The 19,971-nt window shown below is 38.5% G+C and overlaps 5 protein-coding genes across 5 annotated transcripts; 2 read left to right on the top strand and 3 right to left on the bottom strand.

Moving 5' to 3' along the window:
- Positions 1-113: 113 nt before the first annotated feature.
- Positions 114-1,811, bottom strand: LOC136261007 (6-pyruvoyl tetrahydrobiopterin synthase-like). Its single transcript, XM_066054967.1, has 5 exons — positions 1,684-1,811; positions 1,565-1,638; positions 500-522; positions 318-445; positions 114-270 (listed from the first exon to the last, which is right to left on the bottom strand). Exons 1-5 carry the CDS (start codon positions 1,758-1,760, stop codon positions 138-140), a joined length of 435 nt encoding a protein of 144 aa, XP_065911039.1. The 5' UTR covers positions 1,761-1,811; the 3' UTR covers positions 114-137.
- Positions 1,812-1,982: 171 nt separating this feature from the next.
- Positions 1,983-8,896, bottom strand: LOC136261002 (epidermal growth factor receptor substrate 15 homolog). The gene is made up of 5 exons (XM_066054963.1): positions 8,595-8,896; positions 4,966-5,062; positions 4,813-4,913; positions 3,692-3,785; positions 1,983-2,162 (listed from the first exon to the last, which is right to left on the bottom strand). The coding sequence occupies exons 1-5, from the start codon at positions 8,729-8,731 to the stop codon at positions 2,034-2,036; spliced, it is 558 nt and encodes a 185-aa protein (XP_065911035.1). The 5' UTR covers positions 8,732-8,896; the 3' UTR covers positions 1,983-2,033.
- Positions 8,613-10,298, top strand: LOC136261009 (immediate early response 3-interacting protein 1-like). Its single transcript, XM_066054970.1, has 3 exons — positions 8,613-8,913; positions 10,004-10,105; positions 10,161-10,298. Exons 1-3 carry the CDS (start codon positions 8,823-8,825, stop codon positions 10,214-10,216), a joined length of 249 nt encoding a protein of 82 aa, XP_065911042.1. The 5' UTR covers positions 8,613-8,822; the 3' UTR covers positions 10,217-10,298.
- Positions 10,299-10,393: 95 nt separating this feature from the next.
- LOC136260975 (myogenesis-regulating glycosidase-like) lies at positions 10,394-12,883 on the top strand. The gene has a single exon (XM_066054920.1). It carries the CDS (start codon positions 10,394-10,396, stop codon positions 12,596-12,598), a length of 2,205 nt encoding a protein of 734 aa, XP_065910992.1. The 3' UTR covers positions 12,599-12,883.
- Positions 12,650-19,953, bottom strand: LOC136260974 (protein mono-ADP-ribosyltransferase PARP6-like). Its single transcript, XM_066054918.1, has 25 exons — positions 19,783-19,953; positions 19,671-19,728; positions 19,580-19,620; positions 19,442-19,531; positions 18,577-18,647; positions 15,403-15,581; positions 15,289-15,352; positions 15,146-15,239; positions 15,023-15,089; positions 14,914-14,978; positions 14,676-14,863; positions 14,511-14,633; positions 14,411-14,455; positions 14,269-14,361; positions 14,126-14,218; positions 13,950-14,075; positions 13,835-13,900; positions 13,720-13,790; positions 13,626-13,674; positions 13,462-13,574; positions 13,336-13,408; positions 13,174-13,284; positions 13,066-13,117; positions 12,932-13,013; positions 12,650-12,883 (listed from the first exon to the last, which is right to left on the bottom strand). Exons 1-25 carry the CDS (start codon positions 19,862-19,864, stop codon positions 12,775-12,777), a joined length of 2,205 nt encoding a protein of 734 aa, XP_065910990.1. The 5' UTR covers positions 19,865-19,953; the 3' UTR covers positions 12,650-12,774.
- Positions 19,954-19,971: the final 18 nt, after the last annotated feature.

Raw genomic sequence — 19,971 nt, 5'->3', positions numbered from 1 at the left:
AATGGATGCTGTCTAAGTTATAGCCATTGGTTCCCAGAAGTGAAAAGTTGCTGTAATGAACTACGCTAAAATTGTCACTTCTTTTATGGTAGACATATCCCTTTGGTATAAAATTCACCACTGATCACAAAATATGTCTATTCGTCTCTTATTACAGCATATTGTTTGTCTGTCTCATGAACTATCACTTCATGTAGTTGTGCGGACGATGTTATCCTTGGATCATTTGCCAGCTGATCCCAAACGTACACAGCAATATTCTCAGTAGAACTGTACAATGCCACTTGATGTCATCATACTAACGTACATGAGGTTACCTGACTCTGGTCTGGAAAAATGGCACATCCTTGTCAAGAAATTTATGATCTAGGTTGTCAAGAACTTTTTCTTTAATGATGAGTTTCAGGTCTACAAGGTTCATCACCATTCCTGTCACTGGATCAATCTGTTTTGATAGAAGCCATTATGTAAATATTACACAATGGGAGTTGGTCCTGACCTCGCCCTTCACTGTAACCTCAACTGGAAAACAAATGAACAACATTAAATATTGCTAGCAAGCGACTTTTCAACTTTAGTGCAGTGTATGCTAGGCCAGTAGTCATTCTCTGAACAACTTCAGCATATGGCTGATCAATTTTTTTGGTTGGCAAATTTGCATTTTATAGGTGGTCAAGAAACTTTCTGTTTGTCAACCAAATTTTTGATTCATGTTACTAGAATTTTAATCCAATGTAATGCTCCTGACAGTTTCTTGTATAATGACTACTAGAAGAGATCACAGCTAGTATGTACAAGTTGAGCTGGATCCTGAGAATAGGGTTGAGCCAATTATGCTTTTGAGCAGTGCTCAAAAATTCAGCCTATTATGCTCAAAATTATGCTTTCAAAATCAAGATTATGCCTAGATTTGGCTGTTTTATTAGAGTATATATATCAATTTTTCCTGACTGTTGTATTAGAGTAAGTGACTGCTGTATCTCATTCTTTTTTTCCGTGAAGTGTAAATAATCAGCCAAGAAACAATAAAAATAACAACATGGCATATTTTCTTGATATGAAATGCAGTATTAAGGTGTAGTGTGTTCATGTTTTGCTGTATTTTTGGCACGCGCATTGCACATTTAATTAAAAATCTTGAAAATCGTCCTATTATGCTGGCATATTGCTTGATGCTTTTGCTAGCCTATTATGCTTGAAATTATGCCGGCATAATTGGCGCAAGCCTACCTGAGAAACAGCTAAAAATTATGGATTCCCCATAGGAAATGTATGGAGTAATTTTTGATTGGCTATAAATATTATGTCAGAGATTTGAATGAAAAGATTTTGAAATACCTTTAGCGGGTCAAGCAGTACTACAAATGAGCCAAATTTCAAGTTCGTGATTACATCCATGAGTTATTAAATGTTTTTGAGGATTCAGCTCAACACATACATACTATAGGTCTGCTATGTTTAATATTTGTAAAATTATGTGCAAGGTCCCGTAATACATACCAAGTTATATCCCACATTGAATTGGTCACAACCGGGCAAACGTATACTATACGTACAAGCATACTTTTGTAGTTATGTCCGTGTTCGTTAATGCACTTTCCGTACAACTTCGCATTCTCTTCTTTCGTCTTCTGCGGGCTACAACAGCAGACATTTTAAATATTATTTCAGATATTCGTTTACCTGCTCAAACAATGTGCTGCGCTGAATTGTTCCTTTCGTGTTAGGTAAACTATTCTGGGACGGGCAATACTAGACATGGTAAATCACGTGATCAGTTTCACCCACCCACAATAAAAAAATTTATACAACTTTAGTTATGTATAGCCCTGTAGTAGGTGATTTCTCCATATTATTAACTCTTGACTTTAGTTTAGAGGGACTGCATGTGTATAATACAGGAGGAAAGTTAATGTGTTGATGGAGCATGTCACAAATTGCTGATGAGTAGACTATAATGCCCATATATAGTCCACACAGAGTTGTATGTTACGATATTATCAGAAGTAAATGATCAAATCATGTACCACATTTTAGTAATTTAATTGAACAGGTTTTGATGATATTGATGTTAATTCTTCTTGTATCTCTTGTTCAAGTTTCTGCAACTCTTCTTGTTTGTGCTTCAAAATATCCTTCAAGTCTTCTATACACACATGTACCTGTAGTGGTAGTGTACTAGATTATTCTGATAAACACGCATGCATACACACACCACACTACACACATGCACACACTTACGCACATGCACACACTTACACCCACATAGGGCTGGAACAAAGCTTCAGAACCTTTGGAGGTTTTGTAACCTTCAAAGGTAGTTTTACCCCCCAAAACTTCATAACCATGGATACTGGCATGTCTTTTCAGTCAAAAGGCATGGAAGCATGCAACTATCATTGACAGTCTAAACAGTTGTACTCGAGCCTGTACTACAAACATACACCCATCATTAATACTAACATGACATGATCAACGCTTCAGTAGCTGTCTTAAGGGTGGTTGTGGCCGACTTATGATGTGAAGTGATATTGCCCCTTTCTAAATCTACAAAATTGACTGAAGTTGTTTTCAGAGAACAGTGGGGGGGGGGGGGGGGGGGGTGGCAAACATTGTGGTGGCTGTCAGTTACATTAAAAAGCTATTATTATTGTACCTTAGAGAGCAAAGCACACTAGCATACAAAACATGCCAATACTAGGGGGTCTGGGGGCATGCCCCCCACAGGAAAATTTTGAAATTTTAATACTTTGAGATTGAATCTAAGAGCATTTTCAGTGCTTGAATAGTAATATATAATATTATACAATGACTATCATTAAGATACTGTGCAAGTAGATACATCAGCAAATGAAGGCATTTCAGATAGACTCATGCACTTGATTATGTATAGATACACTTGCTAATGGAAACAGATTCAATAAATTGCAAAGCAGAATCAACTAATATGGTTTCATTGAATGTTCTATTAGAGTAGCTAGGTCTTGCACTTCCAAGCATTCCATTCTTGGCACAAATATACTGGCAAAGCAAGTTAGCTGATGACTAAAATGAGGTACAATAGTTGTTGTACTTTAACAACCGGGCATTGGAAAAAGTGAGGGGGCACTGCCCCTCCACTCTTTAAAAGTGTGTGTGTGTGTGTGTGTGTGTGTGTGTGTGTGGGGGGGGGGGGGGCAGTTGCCCTCCCCACATTCCTATTTTCTGCCCCTGTACAAAAAGCTTCAGAAGTTAAAATTTGACCTTCGTTCCAGTCCTCTCTCTCACACACACACACACACACACACACACACACACACACACACACACACACACACACACACACACACACACAGCAAAAGCAAAGCAAAAGCAAAGCAAAGCAAATCAAAGCAAAGCCTTCAGCTGCTGCTAAGAAGTCACACTACCCAGTGGTGTGCACTACTCAGGTGCTAAGAGTCAGCGCAGGCATGCCAGGACTAGTAACCCGCATGAGGCTGTACCATATCTCACAGTTGAAGGTGTAGGCACCCAAAGTCCCACCTGGACCTTTAACTGATATATGAGACATGGACAGTTGAGCATTTGCTTCCCCAGTTTACACCAGGTACCCATTGATGTTACAGCTGGGTGGGCTGCTTCCCCAGTTGGCATCAGGACACACACACACACAAAGCAAACTGAACAAATGGGTAAAGCACTATCAATGCACCTTATCAGATAACTCCTTTTTGCTTTTCAGTGACCTACACTGTTCAACTGCAAGAAGTCTCTTAGCATCTTCTTCAGGAATCCCACAAAATCTCCTAGAAGGTGGACATGTTATAACGCATATCCGATGTCCATGCAACAGCATTACTTCACACTAGTAACCACAGTGGCTAAGGGAAAAAATCATTCACTTTTTGATAAAAGCACCAAATTTGGTACAATATTTGCTTGCTAGATACGGTGCCTGTAAAATTATCAATCATATCACACTCAAATAATGTATTATGGAAGCCATAAAAGTACGTAATAGTAAATTCACATTTGCATAGACAAGCAAGGGATGGTCATGTCCAAATACCATAGAGGTGTGTCCATCCAAGTCATTAGCTCACAATTTTAATAAGCACAAAAGGTCAAGGTATACAAAGCCATAGATGTGCAATTGTGCCTGTACATTTTTACACTGAAATAATGGCTCCATTAGAAATGTGTAAGATTACCACATTTTGAAACATTTTTTGAATGCACCCGCAAATTTGAAATACATTCATCATAATTAAACAAAAAAAAGTATTTGAATGTATTTTTATGGTTTCCTGACCAGCTAGAAATGATCTTATAACCTAGTCCAAACATGCCCTAAGGCAATGATTTACCGTATCTCAAATGATTTAGCATACCTTACTCAATGTGCTTTATCACAAAGGGAACAATTTCATCAAAATTTGTTGCTTAGCTGCTCTACTAAAAATATTAGGGGTATACTCAAGGTGGGTTTACAGAAGTTTTTAGGAAATCTACTTGGAGCATTCAGGATTTACGACCTCAAGCTGATCCACCATGGAATGGAACACATCTTACCTCAGGTGTCAAACAATGTTACAATTATATTAGTCCAAGTTACGTTGACTACTCTAATAGAACAGCCATGCAGTTGCAATGACCGGCCCAGCAGAAACTTCTTTTAAAAATCTTTAATACTATATAGCTTGCTATTCAAGAAAAGTTATTTAGCACCTATTGGTTTCCACCAAGGTTAAACATCTAAACAATAAGGAGATTATCCACCTTTCACTATTAACAGGAGTGAATAATTTTATTCACTCTTGCTATTAACTTTACCAAGCTTGCTTGTTGTGATCATGTTCTTGTATTTTCATTTCTTCTAATTTTGACAATGCACTAAACACATTTGCTTCTTTAAACAGTTCTTCAGAAGATTCCTAATATGAACATGTTAATATTACATAGGAAAAAGAAAACAATTCTGAGAACCTGTAGTCGTGAAGATAATTCTGACTGGATTTGGTGCTGTATCTTTTCTGCTATTTCTAAAACATTTCCTGAGAAACTTTTCTTTGTGTTAAATTTGCTAGTAAAGAGAGTAATGAATCACTGAAAATATAGTGAGCGTTTTATTAGAGTATTTCATAGATTTATACAACCACAGATCTTCTGGCCACAACCATGTGCTTACCTTTGGATGTATATAATACCAAGAGTTCCCACTACTATATTATGAACTCTTGATAATACAAGTACACAAAAATTTCCAACTAGAGTAGGGACCATAGCACATTGAAAAAAGTATTGAAACAAGCTGGTGATATTAAATCAATAAGAAGTGTTATATCCCTACTGTGCTCAAGATACCATAATGGAAATGCCCAGTAGGGATATAACACTTCTTATTGTTTTATTGTGATTTAATATCATGGACTACTCCAGCTTGTTTCAGTACTATATTTTGATGTGCTATGGTCCCAAAATTCCAAATTATTTTGTGTACTAACTTGTTTGTCTAAAATAAAATTATTATGACTGGTGAACCCACATGTACCGCATCAAAAGAAAGAAATAGCGCCGTGCACCCCAGCTATCAATTATCATCTGAAGTGAGTATCCATTACGCCTAGTTGTCAGCTACGTTCAATCTGTTACACACAGTATTGTGAATCAAGAACTGTTCAAAAAGCACCTTTGCAATCAAAGTAGCCACTATGATTTCCGTTACGAAGGGAAGCCATCATGCGCTACCGTCAAATTGACACCTTTCGCTGTCAGCAAAGATGAATGGGACACAAATCACTAGAAAATTTGTTGAAAGCATTTCGGGTCAATCTGAAGGCTTGTTTGGGCTTAGTTTTACTTAACCAAAAGTGAGGCTGGTTTTTGGGTGAACTCTTTTCACAGGCCATGCCCAAACTTTTTTGGTCCCTACTATACAGTACAATAGTCTACCACTACCAGGGTCGTATCCAGGATTTTTCCAAGGGGATTTCCAGATGATAGTTGGTTATTTATGCAGGGGTCTGGGATACAGCCCCCAACTGCTGACAGATATTGAACATCAAATGTTTCAAAATTTACTACCTCATGCTCTATGGATAATATAATCTATTAATATCTTCAATACCGTACAGCCTAAATATTGAGAGGCAAATTTTTTGAGGTTGAACAATGTTGCTAAAAAGAAATTTTTTTCGTGGAGTTGCAAACACTCCCAAAATGATATATGTGGAGGTCTAAATATTTCAAGGATAAAATTTTTGTTGACAACCCTCAAAACCACGAAATCAGTGAAAATTTCCCCCCTAGAAATATTTAGGCTATACAGTATATGCTTGGTTGCTTAGCTCCCTTTAAGTCCTATCAATTATTTTTTTGTAAAATTATACCTGCAAACCATTATGAATGTTCTATTAGAGTACTATTGACTGCTCTATTAGAATACATCTGATTGGAGTATCTCGATCTTTATCACCGAGGCTGTAATATTTCTTGCGCAACAATAATAACAAGTGGAATCACGTGCACAAGATTTCGACCAATCCAATTGATTCATTTTTGAACTTCAAACTACAATTACCACACGTTGATATGCAAGTTAGAACCTCAGTAACGTTTTTCCTTATATAGTTAAATTCATACTGTTGTTCTCCCTAAAACTCTTTTGAGCAAGTTACCTATTACATGTACTGTAGCTCTACCCTATTCCCTTCTTTCTGTATGTTTGTTCAGCCAAAACTATGGTGGGTTGGTGTTCTTGCTGCAAGCCCACAAAATCAAATTTCGAAGGGTTTCCAGAACTCCAGGAATATGACCCTGCACTACAGTGTATGTACACATACGAAGCGCCAATATAAAGCTCTACATAAAATGTATTAAACTACCATCATTCAGCATGTACGTTTTGTATATTATATACACAAAACAAATACCTGCAAGCATAGATAATACCAAGTTCATAATATTACATTCACATTCATATTGTCTTTTTCTTGTTTGTCTGTGTGTCAAGGGATAGTCACCTCCATACCACCAATAGACAAATTCCATAAGGTTTTATAGCATATAGAAATAACCGTTGCCCCTAGCAACCTGAATTTCCCAATATTTTTAGGTGATAACGTCTAAAGTAACTTCTCCAAATTTTGAAAGGATAGCATGTATATGTGATAAGATATGACATTTTGAAATTTGTGATTTTCCGATACATTTCTATGTGAGAGGCTACAGTTGCCCCTTCTGGGAAATCACAAAAATAAGGTATTTCAACGTATGCAAAGACCAAAAATTCAAAAGTACACATACCTCAATTTTACATAATTTGTAGGTGTGAATGTCAACAATAATCTCTCCAAGTTATAAATGGATAGAGTATATAGGTCATAAGATATGACATTCTTTAGATTCCATGGTTTGTGTGATTACCGAGAAGGGGCAACTGTTAACAGCCCCTCTCACCATAGATACTATACTAATAACACAGGATTGGAAGCTCCGTTTCGCACGCCGGCACTCCTCGTTGTACCGGAAGTAATTAATTTTACGGTTGCGTCATATCATTAGTTATGTTGCTATCTTCATTGCTATGCTCTATTATCACAGGACAGGATTTGTCTCTTGTTCCATGAGCTGTAAGTTCGCCTGTATGAAACAAAGAACTGTAATTGTTACACTAAGCCACACTTGAATCACTTAGCTTTGCCATAATTCCAGCAATTGTCTGAAGGACGCTTAGAAACACCTGAAACAGGTACACAAACTATGTGACTTCTCGTTTGGTTAACACTAAAAATCTTCTGGAAAAAGCATTGAACTGTACCAATGTGCAGCACAAGCCATTTGGAATTGTCTGTACTTTAATACAATTCCATTAGTTTTCACTGTATGTCTTCAAAGACTTGGCAAAGAGTACAAAATACGATTTTCGTAGTGTTCCCAATTTACGTTGTGCTACAAGACAATTTGAGCTTAATTGCACAGAAATACTAGCTCATATATCACCCTATACACTTACCTTGGTTCTTCACTACCCTTAGCTAAGTTGGTATCAAAATAACCAGACTTTTGTAGCCTTCACCAACTGAAATGGACAATGTATGGGAAAATTGCAACTTCAAAATGTTATCTCATGACTTATATATGCTATCCTTTTAAAACTTGGAGAGGTGACATAAGACATTGACACCTACAAATAATGTAAAATTTAGGTTGCTAGGGGCAACGGTAGATTTTTTCATTATGAAATTTGTCCATTGATGCACTTGTGACTGGGATCAAGATTTAATCAAGTGATCAAGGCATATACACCTTTGAAAGCTAACTTTGGGCAACACGAGAATTTACTAAACTTTTACAGTTGACAATGATTATTATTATATTGGAAAGACAGCAATGTGCTGATATACATCCAATAATATAAATTGATTTATAAATGTTGGTCCAGGAGTACATCAATTGGCGGTATGGAAGTGACTACCCCTTGTGTGTACTGTAACTTTATTTTTATAGCTTCCTTGTGCTTCTGCACACCGCATGTGTCCGAGGTATAAAATTGTATGTGTTGTTAACGATGGTTTACTCTCTCTCTTGAACGCTATAATGCAAGGCATAATTACCTTACTACTCCTTTGTGACACACCTCCCGGGCGTGTCGTAGTTGTGACAAGAGTGATTTTTCCTTCGAGTCCGATTCTGTTCCAGCTGATGTGCATCCTAATTTGTCGTTTCCAGCTGTGACACCCTCCTCTTCCATTTGTTCGACTTGTGAAAGGCGCCAAATTTCACTTTATAGTATCCGGAGAATTACTGAGTAAATCGTACAAAGGGGAGATATCTTGGGAGAGATGGGTTTCGCTATTGGGAGTTTATTTGAGGCAAGTCTACTGTTTATTAACGCTGTAGCGATATTAAATGAAGACAGATTCTTAGTCAAAGGTATGCTAATGCTTTGTAATTTGTTAATTTACTTAAATTGATGCACACCAAAACAATGGCATGTAGAACAATACACAACTTGTGATGACAATGATAGCCCCCTCTACCCTTAATAATTTGTATTCCCCTTTGTCTAGTTGTAGTAGTAGTAGCTAGTTATGTACTATAATGTAGTTGTAGCATTAGTCTTATTGTAACTTATCACTTATTGTTGATTCTAGTCTTTCTTTTCAAAAAAAAAAATTACCTTGATTTGATTATAATGTGAACACTCGACAATTGTTTTAGTAAGTTTTATATTAGCAATCTCTGTTGAGTGTGAGGTTGAGTATTATACTGATGATGTAGTCTTGTGCTGGGAATTGATGATCCCTGGCAGAAAGTTAGCTAGGTCAACTGCACAAAACTGCCTATATAGAGATACACACCCAACCGCTTCCTCACAAAAGAAAGTGATCTGGTACTAACTGTACAGTGTCAGTTACCATGCAGTCCTATCATGTAGGCAAAAGAAGCTGCGCATGGAACCAGAGGAGGTATGACACGGTTCACATGAGCAATAGGGTTTATACAGAGAACCTATTTTGGAAGGGTACTGCTAAATACTATGTACCAATCGAAAGCTTTTCTTATGCTAAATTCAGTGGCTCCATTCAACCCCAATTGTCTGATTTCAGTATACACGATCTATTGGAGACTTAGTCACGTGATAAAACAGCCACCAGAGAAGAAAGTACTGCTGATAATTAAGTAAAGAGTGTCCAGGGAGCCTTACATGCATTAAGGCGTTACTTTTCGTGCTTTATAAATTCTAAGTATACGAATTCTTTCTCCGATAACGCTTATTTCATGTCATCATACCTTCTCAACTATTTTTTGCAAATATAATTAACACTAATTACTCCATATAGCACTGAGGCAACAAATACATGTAGAACTTTTCTGCTGTTACGCAATAGAAATGCTATCTGGCAACTTTTACTTTTCCTGTCTATGGTAACAAACTATTGTATTCATGTTCTTCCGGTAACACAGCATATATACTTGTACTTTGGCACCTTTATATTGTGGTCTTCATATTATGTTGTAGTTGGTTGGGGTAAGGACTACAGAAATGAAGGATTTGGTGACTCAAGTGGCATCAAATATCAGCTAATACAACTCATCACATCAGTACGGACACTGCTAAGAGGTATGTAACACTGTCAACATTGACCACTGTTGTTACCTACTTGTTTTTATTACAGTTCCACTGATGGCCGTCAACATATTAGTAATATTATATGAGCTGTTACTGGGATAGCTATATATCATCAATAATGAATGAGATATCATGTAAATAACAAGAGTACTTGTTTATTATAATGTATTCTTGATCATAGCAACAGTTGGTGCACAGGCTATTTGCCAAAATAATAAAACAGTATGATTGTAAGCAAAGGTCTAAATATTGCACACCATAACTTCAAACAAATCAGTAATGCGTAGAGTAAGTTCGGATACCAATTCAGACGACTTGCAGTTGTCTGCAATTCAAGAGGAAGATGATGAATGTGAAGAAGAAGAGCACCCTTTGGCTGAACTGAAAGATAGTCAGAAATTTGGTCTTCATCGTGTCAAGGATATATTGAGCAAGCCGTTGGTACGAAAAGTTATAGTAATTACACTCATTTCTTTACTGTTCTTGGGTTGTTTCTTGTTCGTTGTGTTACCACTTACAATCAGTGACGAAGACAATTCGCTAAAATGTACTGGTGATGCAACCCACCTCTTTAATCCTAACACTGGCGAGTTCGCCCTGTGTCACAGAGGTAAAGAAAAGATCAGGGGTAGACTTGGAGATGGTTACGTTGGTACTGGCAATTTACAGTTGGAACAAATTAGTGCAGACAAGTACGTACACGGGGATGCACGCTTAGAGCTATCCTACCAAGAAGCACCGAACAACCGTGAGGATGGCTGTCTGAGTGTGAAGTGGAGAGGCCCATCATCACAAAAGGTACCTTTACGAGACTGCTACAACCTATCAGAAGCTAGTTGGTTTGCTGGTCACACCCCAAACATACAATCTTGGCCCCTAAACACCTCGATAAATATGACATCATTCCTACCCATTGATTCTTACAACAATACAAACAGTTCCTTTGGTTCTGTGTTGCATCCAATATGGTTGAGCACGAGGGGTGCAGCCGTATTTGTGAACAAAAAAACTCCGCTGCATGTCAGCTTATCCCAAACTGAGCTATGTATCCAATCACTGCCCTACCCACTGCTATGTTCACCTCCTGATACGACACAAATTACCACCCTTGAATATCGTGTGTGTGGGTTTGTCAATGTGAAGGATGCTGCAGTCCACTTTCTGGATGGCTCAGAAGAAGTTAACCATCCCTCACACACACCACACATGGACTTGTTCAAGTATCCAATATGGTCCACATGGGTAAGGTACAAGGAGAATATCACGCAAGACAAAATCTCTATGTTCTTAAATGAGATCCTCAGTCACAATTTCACCATCAGTAATTTTGAAATAGATGATCGTTATTCAACAGAATATGGTACAGTTGATTTTGACCCTGCCAAGTTTGATGATGTTACAAGTTTTACACGATCAGATGATGTGGTGCGCAATAATGTTGCAATCACAACTTGGGTACATCCATTTGTGGATTACAGTGCAGCAGACTTTACTGAGGGATTGGACAATCTCTATTTCTACCCTGGTGGACTTAGTAGAACTGAGGCACTAGTACGATGGTGGAATGGAGTAGCAGCTGTCATAAATTTTGAAGATGACCATGCAAAGAATTGGTTTAGAAACAAGCTTAATACTTTCAGAGACAACTACGGTGTTGCTTCATTCAAATTTGATGCTGGGGAAATTAACTATTTGCCAGAATGCTTATACTACCCTAGCCCTGAACAAAACTCCTTTACAGCTCAGTATGCTCAATTTGCTGCCAGCATTGACAATAGCTCAGTTGGGTCAAGAGCAGAGGTACGAGTGGGACACTTTACCCAAGACCTGCCTATTATGGTACGGATGATAGACAGAGACACAAGATGGGGCCTGGACAATGGACTACATTCTGTCATTGTCACTGCATTGAGTATGGGGCTAATGGGCTATCCCTTCATCCTGCCAGACATGATCGGTGGTAACAACTACAATAATGGTGACATTAATGCTGTGGGGGCTATTGATGACGTGGAGTTGTACATTCGCTGGATGCAGCTAGTAACCTTCCTGCCTTCGATGCAATTTTCCATTCCACCATGGGATTTAGAAGAAGCAGCTAGGAGCTTAAATGTTAACATTGTTGAATATGCCAGAAGACTGGTGCACCTTCATACTTGCATGGTTGATGCTTATGTAAAAGAATTGGCAGTGAATGTCAGTAGTAATGGCTACCCCATAATACGGCCACTATGGTGGATGGCTGCTGATGATCCTGAGGCCGTCACAGTCAATGATCAATTCTTGATTGGTGACAGTGTCATGATTGCACCAGTAATCAGGCAAGGTGCACGATCAAGGGATGTGTACTTCCCAGAAGGTACATGGAAACTATGTTATCCCCCTTATAAGGTATATGAACAAGGTCTAACACATTCCATTTCAGCTGATCTGACCACTGTCTTGTGGTTTACTTCCACTGGAGATTGTAAGTGCACATTTTAGCACAAACCCTGGACACACCCAACTTTACATTCCACCTGTACAGTTGTAAAATTGTGAACTTAAAAAAATTATATTTCTTTTTTAATAATTTATTAATAAAAAGGTGAACAAATGAAAAGGGTGAACAGTTTTGAACTTGTGCAATACAAATTCTGATTATTTCATGTACAGAACTTTTAACTTGTTGCCTTGAGTAGTCTTCGGACGCTGACAGCATGGCTAATTTCCTGTTGTATTTCACCTTTACGTGTGTCAATGTTAGCATTACTACCACCTCTCTCGTAACTAGATGACATGACATACACAGAACTATGCACACTGTCTAACACTTACACAAAAAAGAATCTTGTACACACGTAGTCTTCTTGGGGACATACCCAGATGTCTCCACTTTTGTTAATGTCCTTTGAAATCACTAGTACATCAAATGATATACAAAAACGTCTCATTTCTATGATGGTACTAACCTTCACACAAAGCTATGCAAGTGAGGTTAGTCTTCCCAACGAGACCTTTAGACTAATTAATAGGAGCATACTCAACAGGACCCACTTGAGGGTTCTGACTTGCTATACCTGTTCAGTTTTGGTGTCTTTTCCTGGATTGTAGTAGCTACGTGTGTACCCAAATGATACTGACGATACAGGACTTAGGTAGATGCCTTTTCCGTAAGCTGCACCATTCATCTAGATATGAATGCATTATGATACTGATGATACAGGGTACAAGATGATAACCTGAAATTTTGTTCCTGATGCGTTGAGCAGACCCTTCCTTACAATGGAATGCCAGTTCTCAATAGAAGAGCCACTATATACAAAAATAAAGGCTTTCAAGTTTAAACAAAAATTACATCAACTCACTGAAAAGCATAGGTGCTGCCATACTGTGTTTTAGCCTTCTGGAATGCGTGCTCTTTTGCTGGAGGACTGCTGACCAGTAGAAACTGATAATCAGTCTTCATAGACTGTATTCTCTGTAATGAAATGGAATAGAACAGTTTGACACCGACCGACAATGTGCATACCTTCTCTGGTGGTAACAAGACAATGTGAGATCTGTTGCTGGCTAGAATCCTAAATATGTAGCAGTTAGCCACGTCTTGGATGTGCCACTCTTACCATTGCATCAATGGAAATGCACAAACATGTCCTTCGTCCATGGTACCTTTCAAATGAGACCCTCTACCTTCCTACAAAGAGGCTAGTAACATACCAACTAACAGTGGACACTTACTATAGCAGCTTCTCTACTGGATATAATGACCTTGAGTATCTTCTTCACGCGCTCGTAGTCTTTGTTCTAGAGATCGGTGAAGTAACATCAAGCCTACTTACAATACTGCACATACCGATGGGTCAAGTGCTAAAAGGTTAGGGTTACTGGGGTCTACTATGGAGGGGTAAGGATCAAAGATAACGTCTTTTCTTCCTGAGCACACTGCAGCATTGGCCATGGCTATAAGCAAGTCCACCACCTATTGGAAGACATTAAGTAGAGTACACAGCACTGCATGATATGCCATACATCAGCATCAGTGGCAATAGCTTCAGCAGCATCAGCCATTACACCAAGTGTTTGGAATGAGAATACGCACAAAGTTCTGGTACACACACAAGGCTATGAGGAATATATAATACATACAATAGCCATTGTATTGTTGTACTTACCTTTAAGAGAGCACAGTCAAACACATGTCTCTCATCACATATAACACAGAATTCATTTAATGTTTTTATACGCTGTAGAATATAATCCATCAACTGTGGGAGAAACTGTAGTTGCTTATGAAACATGACAAAGAAACTCTACCTGACAGAGGAATCCATTCCCCAGAGATGGGACCTTTTTAGGATCCTATAAATACAGTGGTGTAAAGCCCAATACTATTGTAATAAGTTACGTATGTAACCTGACTGTCTTCATTATCATCAAATTTGGCTTGAGCACCAGACGATGCCTGTCTCAAGAACACATTTGGTGTCTTCTTGATCACATCATCGTAGCTATCAAAATCATCATCAAAATCATCTTCCTGTTGTGGAGTATCGACAATTGTGATGTCATGTTTGCTCACCTGAGTGCCTGACAACATCATTGATGCTTTGCCTACATCTCCGTTTGTTTTTAGAAGAGCTTCCAGTGTTTGTTGATGCTCAAAACCAAGTGCCATCACTCGAGCAATTGCTTCATCTAATACTGGGGGAATGGGTGCAGTAGAAAGTGTCTTTGGTGGAGCAGCATTAGCTTGATGTTTCTTGTCAACTGTTGTTACAAAACTACTACACGTGTCTACTAATATAATATGAACCAACCGAGTTCCTCAACAAGTTTGCAAGACAGTTCCTTAAACTGCTTTGCAATAAATACTTCCAAGATCCTGCAAACGTCGATGACAAGATCTCACAACATTATACTACTAACTTTCCTATCTGTACTCCAAGACAAAAGGTGTCCTTATTAGATGGTTGGTAGACTTTGATTTCTGGAACTACATATACAACACAAACATACTGAACCACAGTCAGCAGTACTAAAGTCACTCACCTACACCATCCAGGTATAATGACATACACTTGAACCGAAGGAACACAATGATTGGCTCGGTGATCTTTACACCCCACGCACTGGCAGTGTCTTCCTGTGACACAAACCCTCAACCCACAATTGTAACATGAGGTATTACATACATCAAGAATGTATTGGACATCAATGTTAAGGAATACATCAACCTCATCAATACTAGGGTACATCCTGGAGAAGACATCACTCATATGACATGCACAAGTACACTTCCATTTTACTTGTAGTCCACTGATGGTTTACCAAACTTTTCACTGACTCTGGTCAGGTCAGCCTCTAGTAGTGGATGAGGACCAGTTGTCATCATGTCATCTTCATCCATCTCATCATCATCATAACCATCATCACCACTTAACATGTCATCAGTGTCACTTGCTGTCACATACGAAGCATCTGATTCCTGTATTACAAGTAAAATTTTACAACATGAAAACTGTGTCCCTTCCACATTTAAAACTCCTCAATTAGCTATCATGTACTGTGGCTGTTTCTCAGTACTGCCACACAGAAATCAAATTTCACAGCTATCTATATTTTTGACGGCAAATAATTGGTTTGTTGATTCACTGTATGTTGGTAATATGTTTCACAAGATTCACTAAATGTAACATTTAACATTTGCAGATAGCAGCTCTAGGAAGGATCAATCCTCAATCCTAGCTTGAATCACTAGCAACAGAGACATAAGACAACAGAAAGGACGTCTTTGGTCTAGGCTTTCTAGCAAAGCAGCAAAAAAATTGGATACCAAGAAACCATTGTTAAGGTAGGTGTAGCAACCATTCTGAGGACTGGTGCATAATCAGAAAAGAATATCATCCACGTTGGTGATTGTATTTCCCATGGTTGGTTAGAGGAGATTTGTAAAAGTGCGGGGAACACTGTAAAACCAAACTGAAAAGCAGGTGAATTTGTCCCATGTGGACTGTAAATACCACCTGTGCTCCTGACACTACATCCTCCTGTACATCCAGTGCCTGCATGAGATCCTTGATCATTCCCAATCCTTCCATTTTGAAATAGAGTTTCTGAACAAAACAATTCAGTGGTAGCATATTTAATGGACTATTTCTCCTGTCTAGATTTCCAGTGATTATTTCAGCCGCTGAGAAATGATTCTCCTGAGTTTCCATTAGTGGACTAAGTGGAGGAGGAAGTCCAGAGCCTACATCAGAAAGGAGTAATGGTAGTGACATATCCTTATCAGGATCAGTTCATAAACCGGTAGCAAAGAAGATTTTCCATCATCTTACGTATGTACCACCTTAGGGATAGCTGTGCTTCTCCTCTTATTCTGGTAAAAGGGTTTGAATTGCAAGGCTTGACATGGCATTGCTATCCTTTGTTGCCATACTGAGATGGGACACTTTCATCTTATAAGTTTGAGGTCATTAGGATCATGGAGGTGGAATTATCAGTGCAGCTGCTGGAATTTCTGGGTTTTACCATCAACAGGGAAAACCACAGCTGATTTCATCCCAGAAGATCCATTTCCTTTGGGAACTCTAGTCAGATGAAGTTCTGGGGATCAAATGAGAAGTGAGGACCTGGGAGGGAGATCACTGCAGACATGATAATGACTTAATGGGGAGTAGTGTGCCAGGGAGTCAGGACAGGAGGAACTTGCAGCAGCCTTGTTAATGGTGCAGTCAATTGTGCATAACAGCCCCAAGAAACAGATAAAATAAACATTCTCAGCTTGGAAACCCAGGTACCCATAGTACATATTAGACATAAAGTCAAAGCAGTGATGTAATCAAACTATTTATAGCACAAAAGAGGTAATACATGTGCTATTTTTAGAAAATCAAACTATTTATAGTACAAAAGCATGGAGATATATGTGCAGGATTCTATTTTTAGAACTTGTTCTATTCTAGAGCTGCAAACTTGCTGTGAAATATTTTACAAACTCCCATCCTGCTTATAATTATTATGCATGAAATAGGTTTTTTGGCATTCCACCAAGAAATCCAGCTCTTACAAAACAAAGTACACAGCCTTGAAATTTATCTGATGTGCTATCTATCCAGTGAACCCCATTGTTTGCTAGTTTTGTACTGTTATTATTGAGACTCATGTGATAATTAAAGCAAGCAGTGTACAATGCATGTCCTACCAGTTCTGTTAAACTGTGGCCCAATGGGGGACACTTACAAAACAAAATGCAGCACTATTGTGAACTTCAATGTTTGCTGGTTTTGTTATATGTCTGTTGAGACTTGTGTGAAATTCTACAGAGTAATTATACAATTAAAGTAAGTGGTACCCTCCTCTGGTTCACAACACAATGACACCATGTAACAACCTGAAGAACCTTATGTAGCATTTAGTTTTAATGACATTACATAGTACCAATAGAACACCTGATGGGAGTATTGCTCAAATCAAGAAATAGAAAGTGGTTCTTTTAAATGGTTTAAAGAGAGAGAGCTTAGTTACACAGCCTGATATTCCCACATAGCCAACTGGGCTACATTAAAGTCAATGACTCAGCTATTTGTCAGTTTACAGTGGAATTGTGATCACTTCAAGAGTGATAAAAGGGCCTTAAAGTTTACCAGTGTTACACACAGGATACACAAATCTTACAAAAAGCTCTACTGCAGACACAATAACGCATGCTCTTTCTAAAACTTCTCTATGGGACTGACATGTTTGTGAAAGAAGCGTACATCATTATAGAAGGAATTGTGCATAAATATTTAGATAATTTGATGCTCAAAATGTTTTGTGGATAACCATACACGATCTTCTTCATCTTGTACAGTTCTTCATAGATATCATGTACGGAACTAGCGTACGTCTCATAATTGCAAGGCAGCTTCCATTTGATCTGGCATGGTCAAATTGTCTGCCACGGTTGCTTTAAAAACCTTACAAGTGATTTTTTTTTTGTCAGAATCATGAGTAGGAACACAAGAACTTGATTTCAAAATTGGGTAAGAGCTTTTACGGAAAATATGCAAGTTAATTGCTTGTACGTTTCCTGATAATTTAGCTATAAATTTTTGGGCATGATACCCAAAGCTGTAAAAGGAGCTGTGAGATGAGCCAACGTAACTTATGTTAGTCATTCAGAAGTAGTTGGACACGTACTGCTTTAAATGCAGCTAAAACAAATTACACAAGCACAATACAAACTAGCCTGTGTGAACTGCTAAATTGTTGGGGAGGGGATAATTAAAACCCATGTTGCATTCAGACCTCTCCCCAACTTTCATCACTTCATAACTATCTTAAACACTATGGAACATAGAGTAAAGTTATTAACACTCCTTGGATACAAGACATGTCACTCCTTGGATACAATTAAGACATGCTGACTTACCAAATAAACAACTTAAATAAAATGGACCACCAACACACAAACACACACAGAGCCTCATCCCTACCTGCCTATCCAGTGGATCATTACTACCAGGAACATCATCAGGGATGGGAACACCACACTTCTGACAGAACTCTACAACAGCAAAACATTTCCAGTACTTAACAGTTCAGACAGGAATTGTATAGTCACACTAACATATGTAACATTAGTAACATTACCTACACTCAGTTATGAATTCACTAGCATGATGAACAAAACACAGACAGTATAAGGTGTAAAGACATACAATAAATAATACAAGAGTACTCCAGGTGATTATATACTAGCAACAGTGTAGCTTTTTATGTCAAGCTTGTACAGTAGTGGTATACATTGGGTGACAGTACAGCCTTATGACAAGCAAAGCATTTACCAGTTAACAGTAATAGCAAATTCCTCTTACACCAGCTAGCAGTTTTGGTCTCTATTCAGCATATAGGTACTTCCTCCAGTATGTTGAGGGTATTAGTGATAGGTGGCCCCATAAAATATTTTATTGTCCGCATCACACAAGAATGTACATTACTTGGGAAGGGCCTGTATATTTAATTCAACCAAGCAACTTAACTTATCAGAAATCATGGAGAAATTTAAAGTGCATGATTTCTGTTTTTAATATATTTTATGACACTTCAATTTTCTGTGGGTTGATACCTGAAACTACTTCCACAGTGCATGTCTACACCCAAGGGATTTGACACTTCAAGAAATTTTGTACACTTGTCTGGTAGAAATCAAGCCTGTAACCTCCACGTTTCTCTAAATTAGAAATGTAAATTTACATCAGTGAAATCTGCAGCAATCAGAGATCACAGTGGAAATCTCGTATACCATTCCAGAAGTGTTGGACCCCTTGCCCTCTGGTGCATGCGGTGAGCAGCACATACCTGTGAAGATGCTGCAGAATATTGATAGGAGGGGCTTGTTTAGCACTTGAAGATCACCTGAGTCACTACCACAACACAACGTAGTCCCATCTACACCAACAGTAGTACATGAAACACTTCACCAACCCTTCCCCTTACCTGGGTAGTCTGACATCATGAAGTTGATCGTATACGTCATTCTGTCGTGATCAACAGTTAATGGCGTTCATGTGTGGATGGTTATACTCACTTATGGCTCGCGTTAGTGAACTGTACTTCGAATGATTCGTTGACAGATTCCCCCAACACTGTATGAAGGAGTTCACGTGTACATTTCGAATAACAACAGTATTTCTTCTCACCTGTGCAAAGTGGGGATGAACTACAGAACTTTCGTACAATTTCGAGGTCGCTCTCAAGACGGGCCTTTCGTAATTGAGCCATTTCTGTGCCTCAGTCCACCTCAGCGTTCTACGCACGTACTGTGATAGTAGCGCGCCTCCAATATGGCGCAAGAGTTCTCATTAAGCGCCTGCGCTAAAAAGCAGTCA

Source organism: Dysidea avara, chromosome 7, assembly GCF_963678975.1.
Source record: "Dysidea avara chromosome 7, odDysAvar1.4, whole genome shotgun sequence".
In the NCBI taxonomy this organism is placed as follows: Eukaryota; Metazoa; Porifera; class Demospongiae; order Dictyoceratida; family Dysideidae; genus Dysidea; species Dysidea avara.
This window is presented reverse-complemented; position numbering and strand designations above follow the sequence as displayed.